At 47.5% G+C, this 21,623-nt stretch overlaps 3 protein-coding genes across 3 annotated transcripts in view; 2 read left to right on the top strand and 1 right to left on the bottom strand.

Annotated features, from left to right (window-relative positions):
- Window positions 1-21,623, top strand: part of LOC144274626 (uncharacterized) — a 223,107-nt gene that overhangs the window by 48,570 nt on the left and 152,914 nt on the right. The gene's annotated exons all lie outside the window — the stretch shown is intronic.
- LOC144274678 (zinc finger protein RFP-like) lies at window positions 7,959-14,143 on the top strand. The gene is made up of 7 exons (XM_077833688.1): window positions 7,959-8,381; window positions 9,431-9,526; window positions 10,314-10,544; window positions 10,956-10,978; window positions 11,287-11,402; window positions 12,612-12,644; window positions 13,626-14,143. The coding sequence occupies exons 1-7, from the start codon at window positions 7,959-7,961 to the stop codon at window positions 14,141-14,143; spliced, it is 1,440 nt and encodes a 479-aa protein (XP_077689814.1).
- Window positions 14,258-21,623, bottom strand: part of LOC144274889 (zinc finger protein RFP-like) — a 32,305-nt gene continuing 24,939 nt past the window's right edge. Inside the window, exon 5 of the mRNA XM_077833981.1 lies at window positions 14,258-14,503. Coding sequence (XP_077690107.1) covers window positions 14,444-14,503 — 60 coding nt within the window. The 3' untranslated portion in view covers window positions 14,258-14,443. The remainder of the gene's footprint in view (window positions 14,504-21,623) is intronic.

The raw sequence follows: 21,623 nt of genomic DNA, 5'->3' as shown, positions 1-21,623 counted from the left end.
AACCTGGGGGTACGCAAGCCAGATCAGACTCCTGAAAGGGGCACAGTCATCTGCAAAGGTTGAGAGAGACTAGTCTAAAGTGATTCTAATCCCTGAGCTGGGTTCCTGCCTAAGGGACCTGACCCAGATCCACAAAAGGACGTAAGGGGCGTTGGGAAGTGGAGATGAAAGTCTTTCTCACACTGCAGTTTGGGACTTACCTTCTCATTTAGATTGCCCCATAACTTTAAATGACTAAGTAAGAATCTGAGCATAAGTCGAAGTGGGCTCATCAGAAACCCCACCCTAACTAGGGGACGGGAATCCCTTACCACAGTCTCATAATTTTCCTGCATGACATCCCTGTAGAGCCTTTAGTCATGGAGGTTTGTGATAATGATTGTTTTCCTTAAAGCCTCAGCTCCTGGAGTCAAGTGATTATTTCAGCCTTTATTCTTAAAAAAAAAAAAAGTTTCTAGCCCTCGTGGCTATAGAGAAAGCTTCAAAATGTGACCCCAGTGCACCCTTATAGCTCAAAAAGCAGAAGGCAAATGAAAAGATCCCCAAAGCTCTTATTCTTACATAATCTCATGATTTTAAAGCCAATCTCGTGATTTTTTGGGGAGCCTGATTCATGATTTTTGAACATTTGGGGGTTGGCAATACTGGCAATTTAATATTTGGGACATTTACCCATCTATGTGGAAATCAAGGGGACTTGTCTTGTCAATAATGGGGTTCAATTTTAATATAACTAATGCCCCCCAAACATACTTACCCCTCTCCTGTGTCACTCTCTTTCCTCCCCTCTCTCCATCTCTGTCTTACTTTTCACCCTTCCCTTTCTGCAAATCCATCCCCAGACAGACAATGGGGAAACTCCACAGGGACTCATCCATGTTCCCCCTGAACCCCATCTCCCTCCCCCCTATTTCCCTCCTGAATCTCCCAGTTAGGCCCCTGGAAGAGATCCCAGGCAGCGTGAGAGCAGGGACTTGTCCCCGGTAATGCAAGATCAGATTATCCCTCCCTCAGGTGCATTCACAGCCCAGGGAGCAGATACTCCAGGGGGGCTGTGACATCGGAAACTCCTGGGACCATTTGTGCAGAGTCACTTCCCTGCCCGTCCCCAGCACTTTCCCCACACATTCTCACAATCAGCTGGAATCTCCGGCTCAGGAGCTATTGTTGGCAGAGCCCGGGGCTGCCTCAGGGGGCTAGTTCCAGACAAAGTCCCCTCCTCGGCTGTTGACATAGGGAGCGCTGATGTCCCTGGCATAGCCACACTGCTGGGGAACCAGCAGCTGCTCACCAGGGCAGGGGTCCCAGGCCCAGATCACAGTGGAGGCAGCAGTGTTTGACCCAGAAAGATAAACAGAAAGAAACAGAGCTCATGCTGCCAGGGGGGCTGGAACAATTTGTATAGTGGGGGGGGGGGCTGAGACCCACTGAACGAAACTGAAAACCCTGTATATAATGGAAACCACTTCAAGCCAGGGGGTGCAGGAGCACCCCTACTTCCAGCACCTATGAGTGCAATCTCCCCCCTATGAGCAAGAACCCACCGTAGCCCTCTAAATCAGTGGTTCTCAAGCAAGGGTGTGTGTGCCCCAGGGGTACGCAGAAACAAACAAAAAACCAAGCAAACAAAGACTGTCTCCACCAGGATTTTAGGGGAAGATTTTCAAAGGCACAAATGGCACGTAGACAATGCCTTTTCAGATGCTGAAACTACTTGAAAATCAGAGAATGCAGGCCGTATTTCCGGAATGGGGGACTATATCCTGGAAAGTAGTGACTCAAAGGGATTTAGGGGTCACAGTGGACAAGCAACTCAACCTGAGCTCCCAGTGTGATGCTGTGGCAAAAAGGGCTTATGTGATCCTACAGGGGCATAGGAGGCGATTTTACCCTTGTACGTGGCCTTGGTGAGATCACTATTGGAATCCTGTTTACAGGTCTGGGGTCCACATATTTAAAAAGGAGGCTGAAAAATTGGAGAAGGTGCAAAAAAAGAGCCACAGAAGTGATTCAAGGGCTGGAGAAAATGCCTTACTGTGAGAGCTGTAAAGAGCTGGTGCTGATTAGTTCACCAGGTGGAAGATCCAGGGATGTGTGCTTATTCAGTGCATGTAGGGAGAAAACATGGGGTACTAAAACGCTCTTTAATCGAGATGAATAAGGTATAACAAAAAACATACCTGGAAGTTATAGCCAGACAAATACAGATGAGAAAAAAGAAAGCACAAATTTGTAAGAGGGAGTGTGATTAAGCATTGGAACAAACTACTGAGGGATTCTGCATTTTTTTGGTATGTCTTCAAACTAAGACCAGGGGACTTTTTTGCAAGATATACTTCAGTCAAACCCAAGATATTGATCTCAATCTGGGGAGCAGTGAGTGAAATTCTCCAGCCTGAGCTGTAAAGCAGGTCACACTGGAGAAGTGTTATGATCCCTTCTGGCTTAAACTCTAAGGATTGATGAATGAATTAACCCCCTCCCTCCATGGGAATTAAACCCCTCCATGATCAACTTTCTCCCTGACATCTGAGATCCAAAGGGTTGCCTCCATATTTAAGAAGACTCCCCCATTTAAAGAAACAGTGGCTCCCACGTGTTAATAGGAAAACCAGTCAGCTCTGAACTGACGAGTTGCATCCGAGAGTGCTGAAGGAATTGGCGGCTGTGATTGCAGAGCCATTGGCCATTATCTTTGAAAACTCGTGGCGAACCGGGGAAGTCCCGGATGACTGGAAAAAGGCTAATGTAGTGCCAATCTTTAAAAAAGGGAAGAAGGAGGATCCTGGGAACTACAGGCCAGTCAGCCTCACCTCAGTCCCTGGAAAAATCATGGAGCAGGTCCTCAAAGAATCAATCTTGAAGTACTTGCATGAAAGGAAAGTGATCAGGAACAGCCAGCATGGATTCACCAAGGGAAGGTCATGCCTGACTAATCTAATCGCCTTTTATCATGAGATTACTGGTTCTGTGGATGAAGGGAAAGCAGTGGATGTATTGTTTCTTGACTTTAGCAAAGCTTTTGACACGGTCTCCCACAGTATTCTTGTCAGCAAGTTAAGGAAGTATGGGCTGGATGAATGCACTATAGGGTGGGTAGAAAGCTGGCTAGATTGTCGGGCTCAACGGGTAGTGATCAATGGCTCCATGTCTAGTTGGCAGCCGGTGTCAAGTGGAGTGCCCCAGGGGTCGGTCCTGGGGCCGGTTTTGTTCAATATCTTCATAAATGATCTGGAGGATGGTGTGGATTGCACTCTCAGCAAATTTGCGGACGATACTAAACTGGGAGGAGTGGTAGATACGCTGGAGGGGAGGGATAGGATACAGAAGGACCTAGACAAATTGGAGGATTGGGCCAAAAGAAATCTGATGAGGTTCAATAAGGATAAGTGCAGGGTCCTGCACTTAGGACGGAAGAATCCTATGCACCGCTACAGACTAGGGACCGAATGGCTAGGCAGCAGTTCTGCGGAAAAGGACCTAGGGGTGACAGTGGACGAGAAGCTGGATATGAGTCAGCAGTGTGCCCTTGTTGCCAAGAAGGCCAATGGCATTTTGGGATGTATACGTAGGGGCATAGCGAGCAGATCGAGGGACGTGATCGTCCCCCTCTATTCGACATTGGTGAGGCCTCATCTGGAGTACTGTGTCCAGTTTTGGGCCCCACACTACAAGAAGGATGTGGATAAATTGGAGAGAGTCCAGCGAAGGGCAACAAAAATGATTAGGGGTCTAGAACACATGACTTATGAGGAGAGGCTGAGGGAGCTGGGATTGTTTAGCCTGCAGAAGAGAAGAATGAGGGGGGATTTGATAGCTGCTTTCAACTACCTGAAAGGGGGTTCCAAAGAGGATGGCTCTAGACTGTTCTCAATGGTAGCAGATGACAGAACGAGGAGTAATGGCCTCAAGTTGCAGTGGGGGAGGTTTAGATTGGATATTAGGAAAAACTTTTTCACTAAGAGGGTGGTGAAACACTGGAATGCGTTACCTAGGGAGGTGGTGGAATCTCCTTCCTTGGAAGTTTTTAAGGTCAGGCTTGACAAAGCCCTGGCTGGGATGATTTAACTGGGAATTGGTCCTGCTTCGAGCAGGGGGTTGGACTAGATGACCTTCAGGGGTCCCTTCCAACCCTGATATTCTATGATTCTATGATTCTATGACTGGTTTTTGCTCCAGATAAAGCAGGATAAGGAGTTGGAGTTATTCCCCATTCTCTATGTGCGATCGGGTCTCTTTCACTAAGCAGAATCCAGGGTGGCTAAAAAGCTCCGTCCTTTCTAGTAATCCTACGGTGTTAACTCCTTGCCTTCCCACCCCTGCCTTCACCCCAAAGGACAACAAATGGGGTGAAACTGTGGCTATACGTTCTCTGTCAACAACAGGGCAGGGCAGGGGCACAGATGGGTAAGCGAAAGAAAAGATTGACTTGAGATTGTCCAATCCCATTTTCCCCCAGCCCAGCTGTTGCCCCCTCCCTGCTGCTACCCCCTCCAAAGTGCCACAGAAACTTCTGGCTCTAGCTCCCCACCCCTTCCCCTGCATGACCCTGGTCCCCTGGGACTGGCAGGGCCAGGGGATATACAGTTTTCTAGTTATTTATTGAGTATTGATGTAAATTCCCCTTATTTTTTGCTGCTTTCTCTTATGATTATATATCGAATCAAACTCTCCACACATTCCGCTCTCCCTCTGTTTATAAAGGATGGATCTACAATCCCCTCACATGGTGCCCTTTTCCCTCTCCCATTATTCAATATTAATATCAAATCCCTTCAGATTTTGTCATTGTGACCTTTAATTCTCAAATATTGCTTTAGCACCTCCCACCCTCTGATTGGAGGGGCTCCCCACCCTGGGTCACGGCACCAGTTGTCTCGGATGCCAGATGAGATGAGGCAGTGCAGAGCAAATGGGTAGGGTTGGGAAGAGAGCCCTGAAGTGTTCATGTGGCGGGAACACAGGAACTGTTCTCTTCCAGCATGAGGGCACAGATGGACTGGAGGAGAGGAATGGCACAGCATGTGTCCCAAGTGGAAATTACACAGCCCAGTCCAGCCCTCTCCAACCACCCACCAGTGACCAACAAAATGTCCAGCCCATGCATTAGTCCTTTTCTGTCTTCCTTTTCCCTTCCCCTTTCTCTGCCAAAGCTACATCACCGCTGGCTTCCTGCTGGTTGTGTGACAGGCAGGACAGGGTAAATCAATACTCTCTGTTCACTGATTGAATATGGGTAAGGAATGCCACCAGATCTTCCTGCTTTTCTATTACGTTATGAAATATTCAGTGTAGTCTCTGTTTGAGCCCCATTTATCAAAGATTGATGTAAGGTCCCCTAAAAATGTTGCCACGTTTTCTGCCGTATTTCCCCCTGATCATGGGAAGACAGGCTTAAAATTATTCACAGTGAAAAATCTCTTGCGCTCAAATGGGACTCTTCACCATGCATAAAATGAAGCATTAGCCTAAATCTTTGAAGGACTGGGATCTAATTATCTATAATTGATTTAATATCCCCTCAGATGTTTGCCCCTGTTCTCTCATTATCCAATGTTAATGTCTCTCCTCTGATTTTCCCAACTTCCTCTCTCATTACATGTCGATCTAAAAACACTCCTAGCTCTTTCATTATTGAACCCGGATCTTAAATCTCCTCAAACTTTGCCATTTTTACCGCTAATGATTGAATATCGGCATAAAAATTTCCTCCGATTCTAGATTCTTCTCCACACCCATTCTTTTTTAATTACAGAGATTTCTCTTATTCTGTAGGAAAATTATAGGAGTCAGTACACCAGACAGGAGATGTTCTGGTGGGGGGAGGACAGGAACTGAAGGTTGTTTGGTCACATCCTTGGATTTTAATTTTTTTGGACAGGACCTAGAGCAGGTATCTTGAAAATGTCACAAGATGCATGATCACTTACCAGAATAATCCTTTCTTACTTTCTCTTTGCCTTTCCCTCCCCCTTTGCCATCAGATTTTAGTGTTCGAGCAGTGGGAAAATTATGAATAACATTCTGCATGGCTGGACCCCAGTGTGAGAGTCACAGGGTGAGAGGCAGAGGCAGAAATGGGGAAGGAAGTTACTGCCTGACCCTTGTGATGATGGGAAATACAGTCAGGAGGGGGAGAAAGCATATAATGGGAGGCGAGAACTGTTAACTCACTGCCCTGAGGGCAGAGACAGGAAATCTCCTATGAACATTGGGTGAAGGACTATGAATGACACTCCAAGGGGAGTGATGGGCGGGAGGGGTAGGGGTCATCCCCTAGTCATAAGAGGACAAGGCAGTGCAGAGTTGAGGAGGAATCTTTGGACATCAACAGCCTTGGCCAGCCCTGAAGTCCAGCCAACCCCATCACTGATTTGAGGATCACGATAACCCATCTGGTGACCCCCCTCCCCATCTACGGCATCAGCTTGAGTGGGAATGAGGGAGACACTCCCTGTCCTCTGGCTACCGTTCAACCTGAGCGCCCGGATTTCCTGTGCTTGGAACGTTTGTTGGGGTGACGGGATCCCGGCATCTCCCATGGATTCTCTGCACTTTTCTACCAACTCTGAAACTTGGCACTGGTGCGGGAGGGACCAGGGGACGCAGTTTGCTGGGCTGGGCGCTGGGTTAGGAGGGACGTTCTATCTGATTTCTTACTTTGAAATAATAAAGTAGAATTTAGTTTCTCAAACTCCCAGAGCCCCTTGTCTTGAATAACTGAATAAAAAAGGCCTTGAAAGCCACCTGGGAAATCTCATTGTGGGGGGATTTCCCCTGTCTTGAGGACTGCAGATTCCCCAGCTGCCAGCTCTGTGGGGTTGCAGATCTTTCTGTGAGTCTGTGTGGGGGAAAATCCTCGTCTACAGGGGTAATCTGCCCCGACTGTCATTTCATTACGTGACATTGCTCCAACCCCTCCACCTTTCCCTCCAGGGTGGGTTGGAGGCAGAACGTGGCAGGAGTGTGGAGATCCAAGATTCCTATTGAAAATCCGGGTTTAGTATATGGGGAAGGGCAGAGGTGCCGACTACCTGAGTTTCCGAGGGGGGGAGGGGGCTGGATTCCCGCTTCGCCCCAGGCCCTGCCCCCACTCCACCCCTTCCTCCAAGCCCCTCCCCTGCCTCTTCCTGCCCCCTCCACCCCAGCCCCTCCTGCATGCCCCGGAACAGCTGATCACCAGCAGGCCGGAAGCGCTTGGGGGCAGGGAGGGGAGCTGATTGGCAGGGCTGCTGTGGGGTGCTGAGCACCCACTTTCCCCCCCCCCCCCCACATGCTCCAGGCCTGGAGCACCCACGGAGTCAGTGCCTATGGGGAAGGGGCACTACACCTCCACCTGCAGCTTATGATGCTCTGAGAGGTGAGACATGGGCTCTGTTCTAGGGGAACTCCAGGGAACCTGTAACCTGAGCCCCACCACCCAGGCCTGAAGCCCTCGGGCTTTGGCTTCGGCCCTGGGCAGTGGGGCTCAGGCTTCCACCCGGGATCCCAGCAAGTCTCAGCCAGCCCTGGGTGACCCCCTATCAAAGGGGGCCGCGACCCACTTTGGGGTCCTGACCCACCGTTCTGAGAACCGCTGCCTTAGTTAAAACAGCAGCAAAGACACTTAACTGGGGTGAACCGCTCAAATTCAACCCCTGGCTCCCCTACAGGCTTTCACGCCAGCTGCTGAGCAGAGTTAAAAGCTGAGTTGCCTTCTCTTCACTGCTATTTTAACCCAAACTAAGAACACCTTTTGCGGTTTTCTGCCAGGAAGGTAGCTTGCCAAAGGACTTCGCTTTCTCCTGAGGGCAAGGAAAGGCAGCAAGACAAAGCAGTTTTGTTGGGAGCACCCTCGCCTCCCCCACAAAAACTTGAGCAATATGTTACAGGCATGGCAACGCCCTGTCATTAACAAAGGGCTCAGTCCTTTTCTGGGAAGAAGGAAATGAAACAAATTCTCTCTGGCACTCGGAGTCATGGCTGCTGCCGATCCAGCAAAAGCTTTTGAGGATGAAGCTTCTTGTCCCATCTGCCTGGAGTATTTTAATGATCCGGTGACGCTAGACTGCGGGCACAATTTCTGCCAAGCCTGCATCACCCAGTGCTGGGGGAGATCAGAGACAGACTACTTCTGCCCCTGCTGCATGGAGATCTTTCCCCAGGGGAACTTCCGAGCCAACAGGCAGCTGGGGACCCTCGTAGACCTAATCATCCGACAGCTGAAGGATGAGCAACAACAGGCTGAGCTGGGAGGAGAGAGGGTGTGCTGGAAACACCAGGAGGCTCTGAGACTGTTCTGCGAGGAGGATCAAACCCCCATCTGCCTGGTGTGTGACAGATCCAGGGAACACAGAGCTCACACTATAGTACCCATTCAAGAGGCTGCCCAGGAGTACAAGGTGAGATGAAATCTGTCTAGTGTGGATCACTCGATGATGACCTGTTCTGTTCATTCCTTCTGGGGCACCTGGCATTGGCCACTGTCAGAAGACAGGACACTGGGCTAGATGGACCTTTGGTCTGACCCAGTTTGGCCATTCTTTTGTGACCGATTATAGCTGTATGTGGTGGTGGTGTAGCCGTGTTGGTCCTAGGATAACAGAGAGCCAAAGGCGTGAGGTGATCTCTTTCATTGGACCAACTCTTGCTGGCGAGAGACAAGCTTCCAAGAGTACGCAGACCTCTTCTTCGGAAGCTTGAAAGCTTGTCTCTCTTGCCAACAGTGGTTCTCAACCAGGGGTACGCAGAGGTCTTCCAGGGGGAACAGCAACTCATCTAGATATTTGCCTAGTTTTACAACAGGCTCCAGAAAAAGCACTAGCGAAGTCAGGACAAACTAAAATTTCAGACAGACAATGACTTGTTTATAGTGCTCTGTAGACGATACACTGAAATGTAAGGACATTATTTATATTCCAATGGATTTATTTTATCATTAGAGGGGAACAAGGAGAAAGTCAGCCCTTTTTCAGGACTAGTGGCTCTGACACTTTTGTATTTTCATGTCTGATTTTGTGAGCAGGTTGTTTTTAAGTGAGGTGAAACTTGGGGGTCCACCAGACAAATCAGCCTCCTGAAAGGGGTACAGTAGTCTGGACAGGTTGAGAGACACTACAACAAAAGATATTACCTCACCCACCTTGTCTCTCAGATTATAGCTGGGAAGTTAACAGATGTCTGCTGTAAGGAGGAATGGGGTGTGTGTGTGTGTCACTTTGGTTCCCTGTGTTGTGGAATTCAGAACTAGGATGGAGTGACGGGATGGTCAGAACCCAAGTGTTTGTTACTGGAAATGAGAACATCCCCAAAGGGCAACTGAAGTTTCATCCCACAAACCAGACCACAGAGCTACTGGTCTGGGTCATGTTTTCTAGTTGTTCTCACTAAGTGTCTTTAAACAGGGAGGAGGGGAGGAGCCCCACAAACTTCTGTTCTCCAATTCTTTCAGGAGCAAATCTGGAGGCGGCTGGATGTTTTGGAAAAGGGGAAAGAAGAGATTCTAGCTCTCATAGCGTGTGAGGAAGAGCAAAGCCAGGAACTGCTGGTAACTGCCGCTGGTATCCTGTAGCCAGGAAATTCACACAGGGAAGTTCCCATGTGAGAAGATGAAGGATGATTCAGTGGTTAGGATGCTAAGCCTGGAATACAGTAGAGCTGGGTTCATTGACCTGCTCTGCCCCAACTCCCTGGGTGGTTTTGGACAAGTTATTGAGTAGCCCTGTGCCTCAGTTTACAAATCTATAGCCTGGGGAGAATAGAACTTCCCTGTTCTGGGAGGGGAGTGGCATCTAGTGGGTAGAGCAGGGGAGGTCTGGGAGTTAGGACTCCTGGGTTCATTTTTAGCTGCAGAGGGGAACAGTGTTTTGTGGCTAGAAAGCATGCGAGCTGGGAGTCAGGACTCCTGGGTTCCATCCTTACAGGAGTATTGTGAACATAAATACAACAAAGACTGTGTGTTCTTCAAATACTACAGTGATGGCAACTGTATATGTAAATTGTGACATTGAAGCACTAAGGATGGGTTGCCTATAGATATTAAATATTTCCTCTTTGTAAAGCAAAGATCATCTTTTGCTTTAAAGGAACTGAGACTGATCCAGGAAATGGAGAACGAGGGGAAAGGGTTTTCTTGAAATATCTGAATCATATTCATTAAACAGTGACTGGTTATCTCAGTTTTCAGAGGCCCAGTTTGAGACAAAGAGGAACATAAATTCCATTTTTCTTCCTTGCAAGTTACTTTTACAATTACCCTGAAGAACACTTCAGACATTGGACAGTTTGCATGATTCTCTCTCTCTATGTTCCCGGTCTTTCCCTGTCCATCACAGAGACAAATAGAAATTGACAGGGAGACGATGGAGTATCGGTTTGAGAAACTGCAAACATTCCTGCAAGAACAAGAGCGCCTCTTGCTGGCCTGGCTGGACGAACTGGAGAAAGAGGTCACCGCCAGAAAGGATGAAAATGTCCGCCGACTCACTGAGGAGGTTTCCCGTCTCAACACCCTGATCGGGCAGATGGAGGAGAAGTGCGAGCAGCCCGCGAGTGAATTCATGCAGGTGAGACTGTGCGAGAAACACCCCAGGCTCCGGTGCAAGGAATGGAGGGCTCCTGAAGCCACCGTGGCAGGGCCCCGGGCATCACTGATCCCAAAAGCACTCTGCATCTGCACAGCCCAAAAGGGAAATGATTTGGTTCTTTGAGGGCAGAAAAATCTTCCTTTGTCCTGAAATGGAGGGGAAAAAAATTCCCCCCAAGGCCAAACCCCAAACTCTGGTCTCCACCAGAGAGCCCCTGATGGGAACTGAGAGATGAAGTCCTGCAGGGAGCTGCCTTCAGGGAGTATGGATCCAGAATGCAGAGACTGGGCATCAGACTGATTGTGATGCAAAGCGAGTCCCCTCCAGAGCGGGGTCGTGGGTACCCAGCATATGGCACTGAGCTCCTGTTTCTCTCTCTCTCCCCTCTAGGATGTCAGAAGCACTTTGAGCAGGTAGGCGGCTCCTTCTCACTCTCCCTCGTGCTTCCCGATGCTGGGAAGGGGCTCAGGCACCAGGAGAGGGAAATGTGTCCTCAGGGCCCAGCAGAGAGAGCGTGGGACGGTCTCCCCGTGCAGCTACTAATCTTCCCTCCATCCCCAACGTCCTGGGGCTGCTGCCATTTCCCCAGAGTCCAGACCGGCCCAGACCTTAGGGTCAGGTGACTCTGAGAACTCAGCTCCAGTCCCATCCGTTCTCCCTGGTGCCTACACTGGGCCATCAGCTGGTAACACCGTGTGTGTGTGTCTGTCTCTCTCTCTAGATGTGAGATGGGGACGTTCCAGGCTCCAGCACCTGCTTCTCCTGAACTGAAATGGAGACTCTGGTTGTTTTCTCAAAATTTCGCTTTCCTCCAGGATGCGCTGAGGAAGCTGAAAGGTAACAGAGAGATCGAGAAGTTCAGGAGGTGTGAGAGCGTTTACACAGGGGCTGATCTAATTTGGATTTCACTGACGCTGGTTTCACAGCATCCTAATTCTAGTGACTCCGGTGGGGTTAGTCTTGATTAACACCCGTGGGGGAAATCAGCACCAGGGTCACTTTCTTGTTGGGTGAGAATGAAAGAGCTAAACCACCCTAAATGTGTGTAGCCTTTTATTTTACTTACAGTGAATTTAGTAACGTGGGATTACACCGCCGTAGGTTAGGCTCTGGTGGCTACAGTGTTCAGCTTAACAGAGTGAAAGTCACCTCTGCTACTTGCTTCAGATTTAGAGTCTCTAGGAACACGTAATGACCCAGGGCAGTGACCACACAGACATTCACAAGTACAAGGTCTAGTCTGTTTTACAAGTTTTATTAAAGTTACCATTAAAGTTATGAGTACCCAGGCATATAGAAATTCCATACAGACCTATGCACAAGTTACAAACATAGTTATACTCACATCCTCCTCGATAGTGTTAGGGTCTGATGGGTCTCTCATGGACTGATCGTCAGTGGAGCGATGGCTCCTGCTGGAGTTTCCCAGAGGGAGCTCAATTTTCCTAATGTAGGCAACCCCCTTTTTATAATGTGATTCTTTCTTTACCTCATTAGCATTTCTGCACATCATGCACTCTGCGGTTAGAAAAATGTGACCACCAAGTATCTTGTAAGCAAAAAATTACTTTTACTGTTAATTTTTTGCAATATCACTCATCTTTTCCCGTAACCTTAGGGAATCGGGTTATTCTTTGGTCACTTACTTATATCAGCGTTCCTTAACTCTATGTCCTAGTGTGGTTAAGCTAAAGTCTGAGAGGCCTGAGCTGGTAGGCCTTGTGTTTCAGCCCTACTTACTTAGATAAAACATAATTATCCCTTCTAACTACTAATCAATCTATCTTATACGTCTATAATCCTACAATTTAACTCTAATATACAATGATTATATATAACATGTTAGTTATACCATCACACAGTAAATGAACAATAAACTAAAATCACTGGCTACATGCTGTCTCTTAACTAGCCATATAAAATTCTAAGTCACTAGAAAGATCTGACTGTGGGTTTTCTGACCAGCCCCTCATTTCCCTCTTGTGACTAAGTCCATGATAGTCATCGACAAAATCTGATTTCCTCTCCGTGCTCTTCTTCCTTTAGTGAATCTGTTGCCTGAACCGAAACCGGAAAGAGGTAAATTTCTAAGGGGTCGTTGGGAGACTGGCATTATTGATGGGACTGTTTTCCTGATGTGAGGAGAACACGTTTGGTTTGGGACAACAGAAGCAGCAGGAATCAAATTAATTGCTGGAGTCAGGGCTACAAAAAGGACCTCACACTGCCAGAGCCTCTAGGAAGTTCTGTCATTGGAGATTTTTAAGAGCAGGTTGGACAGACACCTGTCAGGGATGGTCTAGTTAATGCTTGGTCCTGCCTTGAGTGCAGGGGACTGGAGTAGAAGACCTGTTGAGGTCCTTTCCAGTCCCACTATTCTGTGATTCTATGCAATGCCCACTGCAGGGAGTTATTACTAGGTACTACGGTATTGTCAACGCCTGTGATTTTAATCTCAAGTCTCATGATGTCAGTGTTTGGTTTTTTTTGTTTTGTTTTTTTTTTAAAGACCCAGCTCTTGGACTCAAGTGATTATGGGAAAATCTCACTTTCATTTACTATTTTTAAAAAAACATCTAGCCCTTGTTGCTGCAGAGAACACCCCCCTCCCCAAAAATATGACCACTGGGCATCTTAAAGGCTCAGAAAGAAGGAGAAAGATAGCAAAAACCCAATGATTATTTTAAAAGAAAATCCATTTGATTGGGGTTGGGCTGATTCATAATGTCTACATGCTTGGGTTTGGTGATGCTTCCAGACAGGCAGGGCCCACCTTACGACTGACTCAGTCACTGTTTAACAATCAGATCGGATGGGTGACTAAATTTTATCTGTGATTTGAAGGACAGAAGTTGATCAGAGCAGAAAATGCATGAGGGGGGGAATTAAAAATAGGCTTGGAGAGGGGCTGTAACAAATTACTGCAAGCAGCCACAAGATGGCAGCAGAACCTAAGGGATGAGCCACAGGCCCTTGCTGTGCTGTATGTTAAGCAAACCTTGCCCCAGGGCTGAGCTCTGCCTCTAACAGGGATTTTTTTCATCCTCTCTCTCTGTGCAGCTGAAGTGACACTGGATCCAGACACGGCAAATCCCTGGCTCGCCATGTCCGCAGATGGCAAAAGCGTGCACTGGGGAGTCGCCCGGCAGGATGTGCCCGACCATCCCGAGAGATTTGATCCTGCTCCCTGCGTGCTGGCCTCTAAGGGCTTTGACTCTGGGAGGCATTTCTGGGAGGTGGAAGTTGGAGAAGGGGCAGTCTGGGTTGTGGGAGTAGCCCTGGAGTCTGTTAAGAGGAAAGGAGTGAGCAGGTTTACACCGGAGCAGAGGATCTGGGCTGTGCGGAAATACTGGGAACGGCATTGGGCACTCACCTACCCTGAAACTCCTTTGTATCTACATGGGGTCCCTAGGAGGATCCGGATTTATGTGGACTATGAAGGGGGGTTGGTGGCGTTTTATGATGCTGGCAACGAGGCCCCGATCTTCACTTTCCAACCAGCCCCTTTTGTTGGGGAGAAAATCTGCCCTTTCTTTGAGCTGCTAAGTACAGGCTCCCAGATCAAACTGTGCCCCTGAGACACAGGATAAACCATCCTTGATTGGCCTTGGTCCTACATATGTTAGTAATAGTGCTTTTCCATAGAAGCAACAAGGAGTCAGGTGGCACCTTAAAGACTAACAGATTTATTTGGACATAAGCTTTCGTGGGCTAGAACCCACTTCATCAGATACATGGAGTGAAAATTACAGATGCAGGCATTATTATACTAACACGTGAAGAGAAGGGAGTTACCTCACAAGTGGAGAACCAGTGTTGACAGGGCCAATTCGATCAGGGTTCAATTCAATTCCATAGAAGCAATCATTGTGGTTGCCTCAGGGATGGTTTTGTTGCCAGCGGGGGAGAAGATGGTCCTCAGAATGATAAATAAGAAGCTGGTGAAGTAAACAATCAGTTAGGATGTGCTCGGCACTATGAGAGAAGTTTGGAGGAGCCCTGGCATGCAGATCACAGGGGGAGATTTAAAGATGAATATCTACATGTTCACAGTATGTTAGCACCTAGAGGTCCCAACTAAAATCAGGGCCCCATTGTGCCGGGCGCTGCACAGACACACAGCGAGAGACAGCCCCTGCCCCAGCTGAGATCAGGGATCCATTGTACAGAGTATGAAACAGTCTATGCCAGTGGTTTTCAAACTTTTGTACTGGTGACCCGTTTCACACAGCAAGCCTCTGAGTCCGACCCCCCCCTTATAAATTAAAAACACTTTTTAATATATTTAACACCATTATAAATGCCTGAGGCAAAGCAGGGTTTGGGGTGGAGGCTGATAGCTTGTGACCCCCTCCATGTAATAACTTCACGATCCCCTGAGGGGTCCCAACCCCCAGCTTGAGAACCCCTGGTCTATGCCCTGAAGAGTCTGCAATTAACAACATAAAGAGTGGGGGAAAGGCCATTTGTTAGGTGGGGCACCATCTTCTATCTTAGATACTTATCTGGACCCCCCATTATCTCATTGCAATAGAGCTACACTGATTTACACCAGTTGGGGACCTGCCCTTTAACTTCTATCTGTGGTACTTATGGGGACCCCCTTACAATACTACCTGAGCACGTCACAACATTTAATGCACTTGTCCTCAGAGAACCCGTCCTTTAGAGAAGTGAAAATATCCCCATTTTACTGAGGTGGAACTGAGGCAGAGCTATATTTCACTACGCAGGGACATCGACTGGCAGGACTACACCAGCGTGGATGCTTTATTCCTGAATAAAAGTGATTTTATTTTGCTTCCCCAAACAATTACACCTCTGTGGTCCTGTCAGTCCATTTCACCACCCTGACAAGCCTGGAGTCGCTTGCCCAAGGTCAGACACATAGTCTATGAGAGAGCAGAGAACTGATCCCAGGTCTCCCTAGACTAATGCCCTGACCATCGGTGCACCCCATCTCTCCGAGCAATTAAGTGACTTTTCATACATAGAGGGAAACCTGGAGCAGGGCTAAGCCCTGAACCCAGATGCACTGCCTTGACTACAGAACCGTCCTCTCTCTTGCTATATTTTTTCCCCTTCCTATAACTAAGCTTCCCTTTTGCATTCTACTCTTAAATTTACATCTTGCTAAATGGAAGCAGAGGGAGGCATTTCTCTACGAATTTATTACCTAATAAACATTGCATTGGCATAGAATTTTTGAATGTTTGGTGGCTATTTATTTGGGAGGAGAGGAAGAGCAAAGCATCATTTGGTCTTATATAAATAAAGGTTCAGACGGGAGAACACAGTACAGGAGTAACTGCGCCAGTCCAGGTGGGAGGGCGTACTGCACTCTGTAGCAAAGCGGCTCAGACCCATAACCCTCCAGCAACCCCTGCTTCCTAAGACCCTCACCTTTGCTGATAAGGATTCACAGATGGTGCTTTAGGGACCTCATCCCCCCTCCCCCGCTAGCCTGATCTAAGATCTCATCCAGCTCCATCTTCTGCTCACATAAGCACAAAGCACAGAAACCCCCCCGTTAGAGGAGCATGGGTAGAACTTCAGCATTGCCCCTGCTTTCCCCTTTCTAGACATAAGGCACACCTACTGAGAGCAGCAATCCTTCATCCTCACATAATCACAGATGGGCAGAGCCGAGCCCTTTTATACTCCTCTGGGCTGAAACCCGCCCCTTCTATTGTGATAAGTGAAATAATAGAATTAATAGGATGCACAAGAATCCCTTTTGTCCTGTGGAAATAGGGGATTTTGATTCCCATCTTTGGACCAGAAAGGCTGGGTGTATTTCTTGGGTTTCTGTCAAAGTGAGTTGAATTGACACAAAATTAAATGGATTTCTTTGCTCTGCACGCTGATCCTTTTTCAATGACTTCTCAAAAGCAAGCACCGGAAGGCTTTTCTTTTTAATTCAATGTTTAAAACAAATTGTCCTCATCTGCGGGGCAGAGACATGCCTGCTGAGTTTATCATTTATAGAGTCAGCCACGAGCATGAGAGAGTAGTGTGTCCTATAGTGAGTATGCTCACATCACCATCTACTATTCTTAAACAGGACATTAGTAGACTGCTCAATACAAAGAATAGCAAAGTTAACTGCTTGTAAAAAGCCAAATGTAGAAAATTTCAGTCCCTCATTTCTTCAGCTTCTTCCATCCTCACCTCTGTTGGGGACACTGCGGCATGGCCACTAGGTAACTTGAGGGGATGGAAGACCATGAGTGTCGATGAAGCCCCCTCGCACTAGGCCCAAGTGTCCTTGGCCCCCGCCCTTGCCTGGAGGCACTTGCAGCAGTTATGCTGAGGATCTGCAACAATATGTTGCAAAAAGAAAAGGAGTACTTGTGGCACCTTAGAGACTAACCAATTTATATAAATTGGTTAGTCTCTAAGGTGCCACAAGTACTCCTTTTCTTTTTGCGAATACAGACTAACACAGCTGTTACTCTGAAACAATATGTTGCAGAGTCAGACTGCCTGAAACTAAGCAAGGGCAAACGGAGCAGATATGGAAGAACAATGCTGAATAAAGCAGCTTTATGTACGGTTTAAAAAATGATACAGAGAACAAGGGAACTAGCTGGGCTGGCTATATGGATACTTAGGGCAGCTTGCTATTGGATAACTATACTGAAGAAAGGATGTATAAAAGCCTGTGTAACTTCCTGCTCTGTGTACAGGATTTGAGATTCTCATCTCCCTGTACCTTTTTGCAGCTGCAAATAAACTTTTCTGCTTCTCCACCCCATTGTGATTATTGGGTGTAGCACACCGGGTAGCGAACCAACCCCAGCTGTTGTGTAGCCTCTCGGCACTGGGTGCCGGCAACACCTCCAAGGGGATAAACAAACAAACTTACATAGCCCCCCCAAAAAGCCTTTACAAGAAAATACAAAATTTAAGGGAATAGTATTTGTTTTATGAAATTTTCATTCAAATTGTTCCTACTTTTAAAGCCACTAATTATCATCATATCTTTCTGTACAAGTTTGCAGAGCAATTTTTCAGAGGAAAGACAGGTAGCTCTTAAAGAGGCCTTTAAGTCTGATTACTTAAAGTAATTAATCTCTAATCTACAGAAACAAGAAACTTTACTTAAATCTGGTATATTTAGTAACAACCTTGGTACCTTCAGACACAGCATGTTTTGCCTGGTCTCCAGGCAGTGATAAGGTCAGAACTATCTGAATCTCCCTGGAGCAAATAGCTTGTTGTTAAATAGTTAAAAAGCTTGTTGCACAGAGCCCAACACAACACTGCTACAACTATGCATTCCAATAGGTTAATCACAGAAAAATTCCTGAAGTCCACAGTTCTAAAAGAAACACTAGCATTAGGGCGATCCTACTTCAAGACCTCATACATGTAAATAAATTTAAGATTCTTTCCTACTCCTCCTTTGCTTTTTGTCATTTTTTCCCTCTAATCAGCAACAAACCCCCTCAAACTCTCCTTAGAAATCACACATACCCCCCCAACCCTTTTTTAACTAAACATGAAAGGACTCACATGTCCTCCTTATAGTGCCTATATTCGGACCTGAGTGAGGACCTAGATAGCCTGCTCCTCCCCTCGGCTAGCACTGACCCCAACCTCGTTCAAGTCAACACAGAACAACCCCTGCTTTGCTACGGCGATATGCAAATTAAGGATTCCAACATTCCACTTTTCATTGGCTTCCTTGGGAAACCAATCAAATAGCGGGAATGTTTGAAAGAAAACATGGAGAAGTGACTTGGCGCCCACTATTAATTAGAAGCTATTGCTTAGATTGTGAACTCCCAGGAGTAAGGCTGGAGTATTCCTACAGCGCCTAGCACAGTGGGGTTTCATTCCTGAGTGGGGTTTGTTTGATACCGCAATACAACTCAATATATGTTAAAATAATCCTTCAATTTAATCCTTTATCCATCCATACTATAGACCAGTGGCTCTCAACCTTTCCAGTCTATTGCCCCCCTTTCAGGAGTCTGGTTTATCTTGCGTACCCCCAAGTTTTCACTTCACTTCAAAACTACTGGCTTACAAAATCAGACATGAAAATACAAAAGTGTCACAGCCGCTAGTCCTGAAAAAGTGTTGACTTTCTCGTTTGTACCAATTATAAAATAAATCAGTCGGAATATAAATATTATACCTACATTTCAGTGTTTAGTCTATAAAGCAGGCTAAACAAGTCCTTGTCTGTCTGAAATTTTAGTTTGTCCTGACCTCGCTAGCGCTTTTTATGTAGCCTGTTATAAAACTAGGCAAATACCTAGATGAGTTGCTGTACCCCCTGGAAGATCTGCATACCCCTGGTTGAGAACCACTGCTGTAGACCACTATGGGGGAGAAGGGGCATGGTGGTTGTGGACTATTTCACACAATGTCCCTTCTCCATTCCTGTTCAAATCAGAGTCCTTGTCATAATAAAGCAGGGTGGGGAAGAGAAGTGCGTGGCCCAGAAAAGGCCCTTTGAAGAAGGCCACATCGCTCAAGAAGCGGGAGCAGAAGCTTAAGAGGAAGAACAAAGCAACGAAGAAAAAAAGCCAGGAAGAAACTAAAGGACCTTGTAAAATCAGGAGCCACTTCTGTATTTCTTATGCAGTGGGAAGCATCTAGGGAAAGTCCTCAGAGTCATACTATTGATTCACCGTAAAGAAAGAATCGGAAGGCTCTTTTAAGAGCTAATCCACAACGTTCTCAAGATGAGCTTTAGCACAGATGTCCCCGGTTTTGTTTGATTTCATTGCACGTGTATCGAGCCAAAATCCCGTGTGAGATCTGAGCCCTGCGGTGAATGGGAAGAAGGAAGGCACGTAGGGGCTGTGGGAAATCGTGTTTTAGAAAACATTGCGTTGTTTACCAGGACAAAAAACCTGTTTTGACACCAGCATTAGGGTAATCTTGAAAGTCCTCGGGCTTTGTCACGCCGTCGGCTTTCCCAAACGGCGTATCATAAATTACATTGCTCATCGCTGCGAGCACTTCAATGAACAGGGTTTTCTTTGCAACGCTAAATAAGTTTTCTTGATCACCGGGGGTTGTCACTTAAACCCTTCCTTATGACACACTGCACACAACACTTCTCATACAGAATTTGCTCTTTTGATGAACCCTGGGGGATGGTTCTGAAAAGAACCGTTTTGATTTTCTTCCCCCCCCCCCGGCCTGAGCCCTCACTCCATAAGGAAAGTGCCCTTAATAATCTCCTCTAAAATTTGCTTCCTGCGGGTTGCCACCGTCCCCCTGATTTTGCCCGGGCTCCTGCTGACCCTCTTGGGTCGTGCAGCAGCCGGTTTCATTTCCCCGCTGGGGTCATTTGGCCCTGGGGCAGCTGTTCCTGTCTTCGCCGAGCTCTGGCGCCTCTTGGCCGCGGCTGTTTCCCTCTTTTCCGCTTTCGGGGAGCCGCCTCCCCGCTGGAGCCTGAAAGAGCCCGAGGCGCCGCTGCCGCTGACCCGACGCAGAGCCCCTCGGCTCAGGAGATAACGGAGCACAGTCTTGATGCGGCCCTTGTTCTTCTGCACGTCGTATCCCTCGCCCTCCAGCGTCTTCCTGATGGCGGCTAGAGAGGCGCCTCTGCCGGCGGCGGGGACATCAGCCGCCCGGAGAATAACCTGGCTGAGAGTCGGTTTCTTCCTTCCTTTGCGCGGGAGATTCTCCCCAGCCGGACAGGAGGCTGCAAAAGCCGCGGGGAGAGGACGCGAACCGGACATGTCCCTGCGAGTCAATCCCAGCTGCTGCCACCCGGACCCGCACGTGGGGCCGCCGCCCTGACACTGAGCCCAGCGGCCGCCGCTGAGGCCAGATAGCGAGCAGAGCCCGACGCAGCCGAATCAATCCCCTGCTTTATTCCTGCCCCTGCGCCCTCTCCCCAGCCGGTGTTTCTTCTGCCCCACTCAAGTTGCCCGCAAAAAAGCGCCAGCCCCGATTTGCACAATTGTTTCACCCTCCCCGCTCTAGGACACTGAGCTAGTTCCCCCGCTGGCCTTGTCTGAAGTATTCATGAGTTGCTGTGTGGGATAAGTCACAAAACTGAGCTGTGGCCGCCCATTTGGCTCCTCTACTCAGGAGAGAATTCGTGCTTATCTAATTTTAATCCACCTTCCCGCAGCTGCCACCTCTGGAGTTCACTGGGACAGGCTGGGAGTGTGCGGGAGAATAAAAGAGCAAAGCAATTAGCCTGTTTCTCAGGCTTTGTTGTTGTCTAATACGTTGTTAAAGAAATCTAAGAAACACACCCAAACACTTGCAAACACCTGGGGATTAACACTCCTTTCTTCCTATTGGACAAAAGAAAAACCTCGCTTCCGATTGGCTCTCATTCTTTACCAATCAGGGCAGGGGTCTTCACATTGTTTTCCTACAAGATTGGGATTGGAAGGGTCTGCTTCATATTGGCTTTGTTGGTTTTTTATTGGTGGAAGAGGGTCTGGTTATATCAGGAGTTATTTTCGATGCTTACTTCAGAAGCTGATTTTCCTGTGTACTGTGTCTCCTCGTTTACAGTTTAATAACAACCCCATGAACTCGATCCTCACACGTCCCGTCTAAACTAGTTTGAAGGAAACAATTAGTGACAAATTGAGTTACTGGAGAGGTTTCTTTATGGCATTTGAAAGATGGTTATAATGGCTCCAGGAATCAAAGGGATGTAATTCCTGTTCTGGCCCAGCGTCCCCAGATTGTAAATACTTCAGAACATATTTTTAAAGGCAGGTCAGGTATTTGAAAATAGGATTCTTCAGTAGTAAAGTGGAGTTTGATTTCCTTCTTCCAGGAGTAGTGTTAGGCCTGGTTCTGGATCCTGTTCCACTAAAGTTAATTAGAGCTTTGCCCTTTACTCACATGGGAGAAGGATCCAGCTCTTGAGTCCGCAGTTACAGAGTTAGGATTGCACTGGAAGGAGGTGGAAAAGTCTAGGGAATAGAGAAAAGAAAGGAGACCCCTATGCAACATCTGTCCCTACATGTTATTTAATGCTAATTTCTGGCCAATTTATAATAATTCTGCTTCAATAGACTTGGCGCCTTTTTCTAGGGTATATTTTCCCTTTAACGCTTATTT

This window comes from Eretmochelys imbricata, chromosome 14 (assembly GCF_965152235.1).
Source record: "Eretmochelys imbricata isolate rEreImb1 chromosome 14, rEreImb1.hap1, whole genome shotgun sequence".
NCBI classification, from domain to species: Eukaryota; Metazoa; Chordata; order Testudines; family Cheloniidae; genus Eretmochelys; species Eretmochelys imbricata.
This window is presented reverse-complemented; position numbering and strand designations above follow the sequence as displayed.

What these genes read in the sequence shown, in the direction of transcription:
- LOC144274678 (XM_077833688.1), top strand. Translation starts at nt 7,959, where the DNA reads ATGGCTGCTGCCGATCCAGCAAAAGCTTTTGAGGATGAAGCTTCTTGT. An exon ending in CCGCGAGTGAATTCATGCAG is followed by an intron (nt 10,545 to 10,955) that starts GTGAGACTGTGC and finishes TCTCCCCTCTAG; the next exon opens with GATGTCAGAAGCACTTTGAG. An exon ending in TGCGCTGAGGAAGCTGAAAG is followed by an intron (nt 11,403 to 12,611) that starts GTAACAGAGAGA and finishes TTCTTCCTTTAG; the next exon opens with TGAATCTGTTGCCTGAACCG.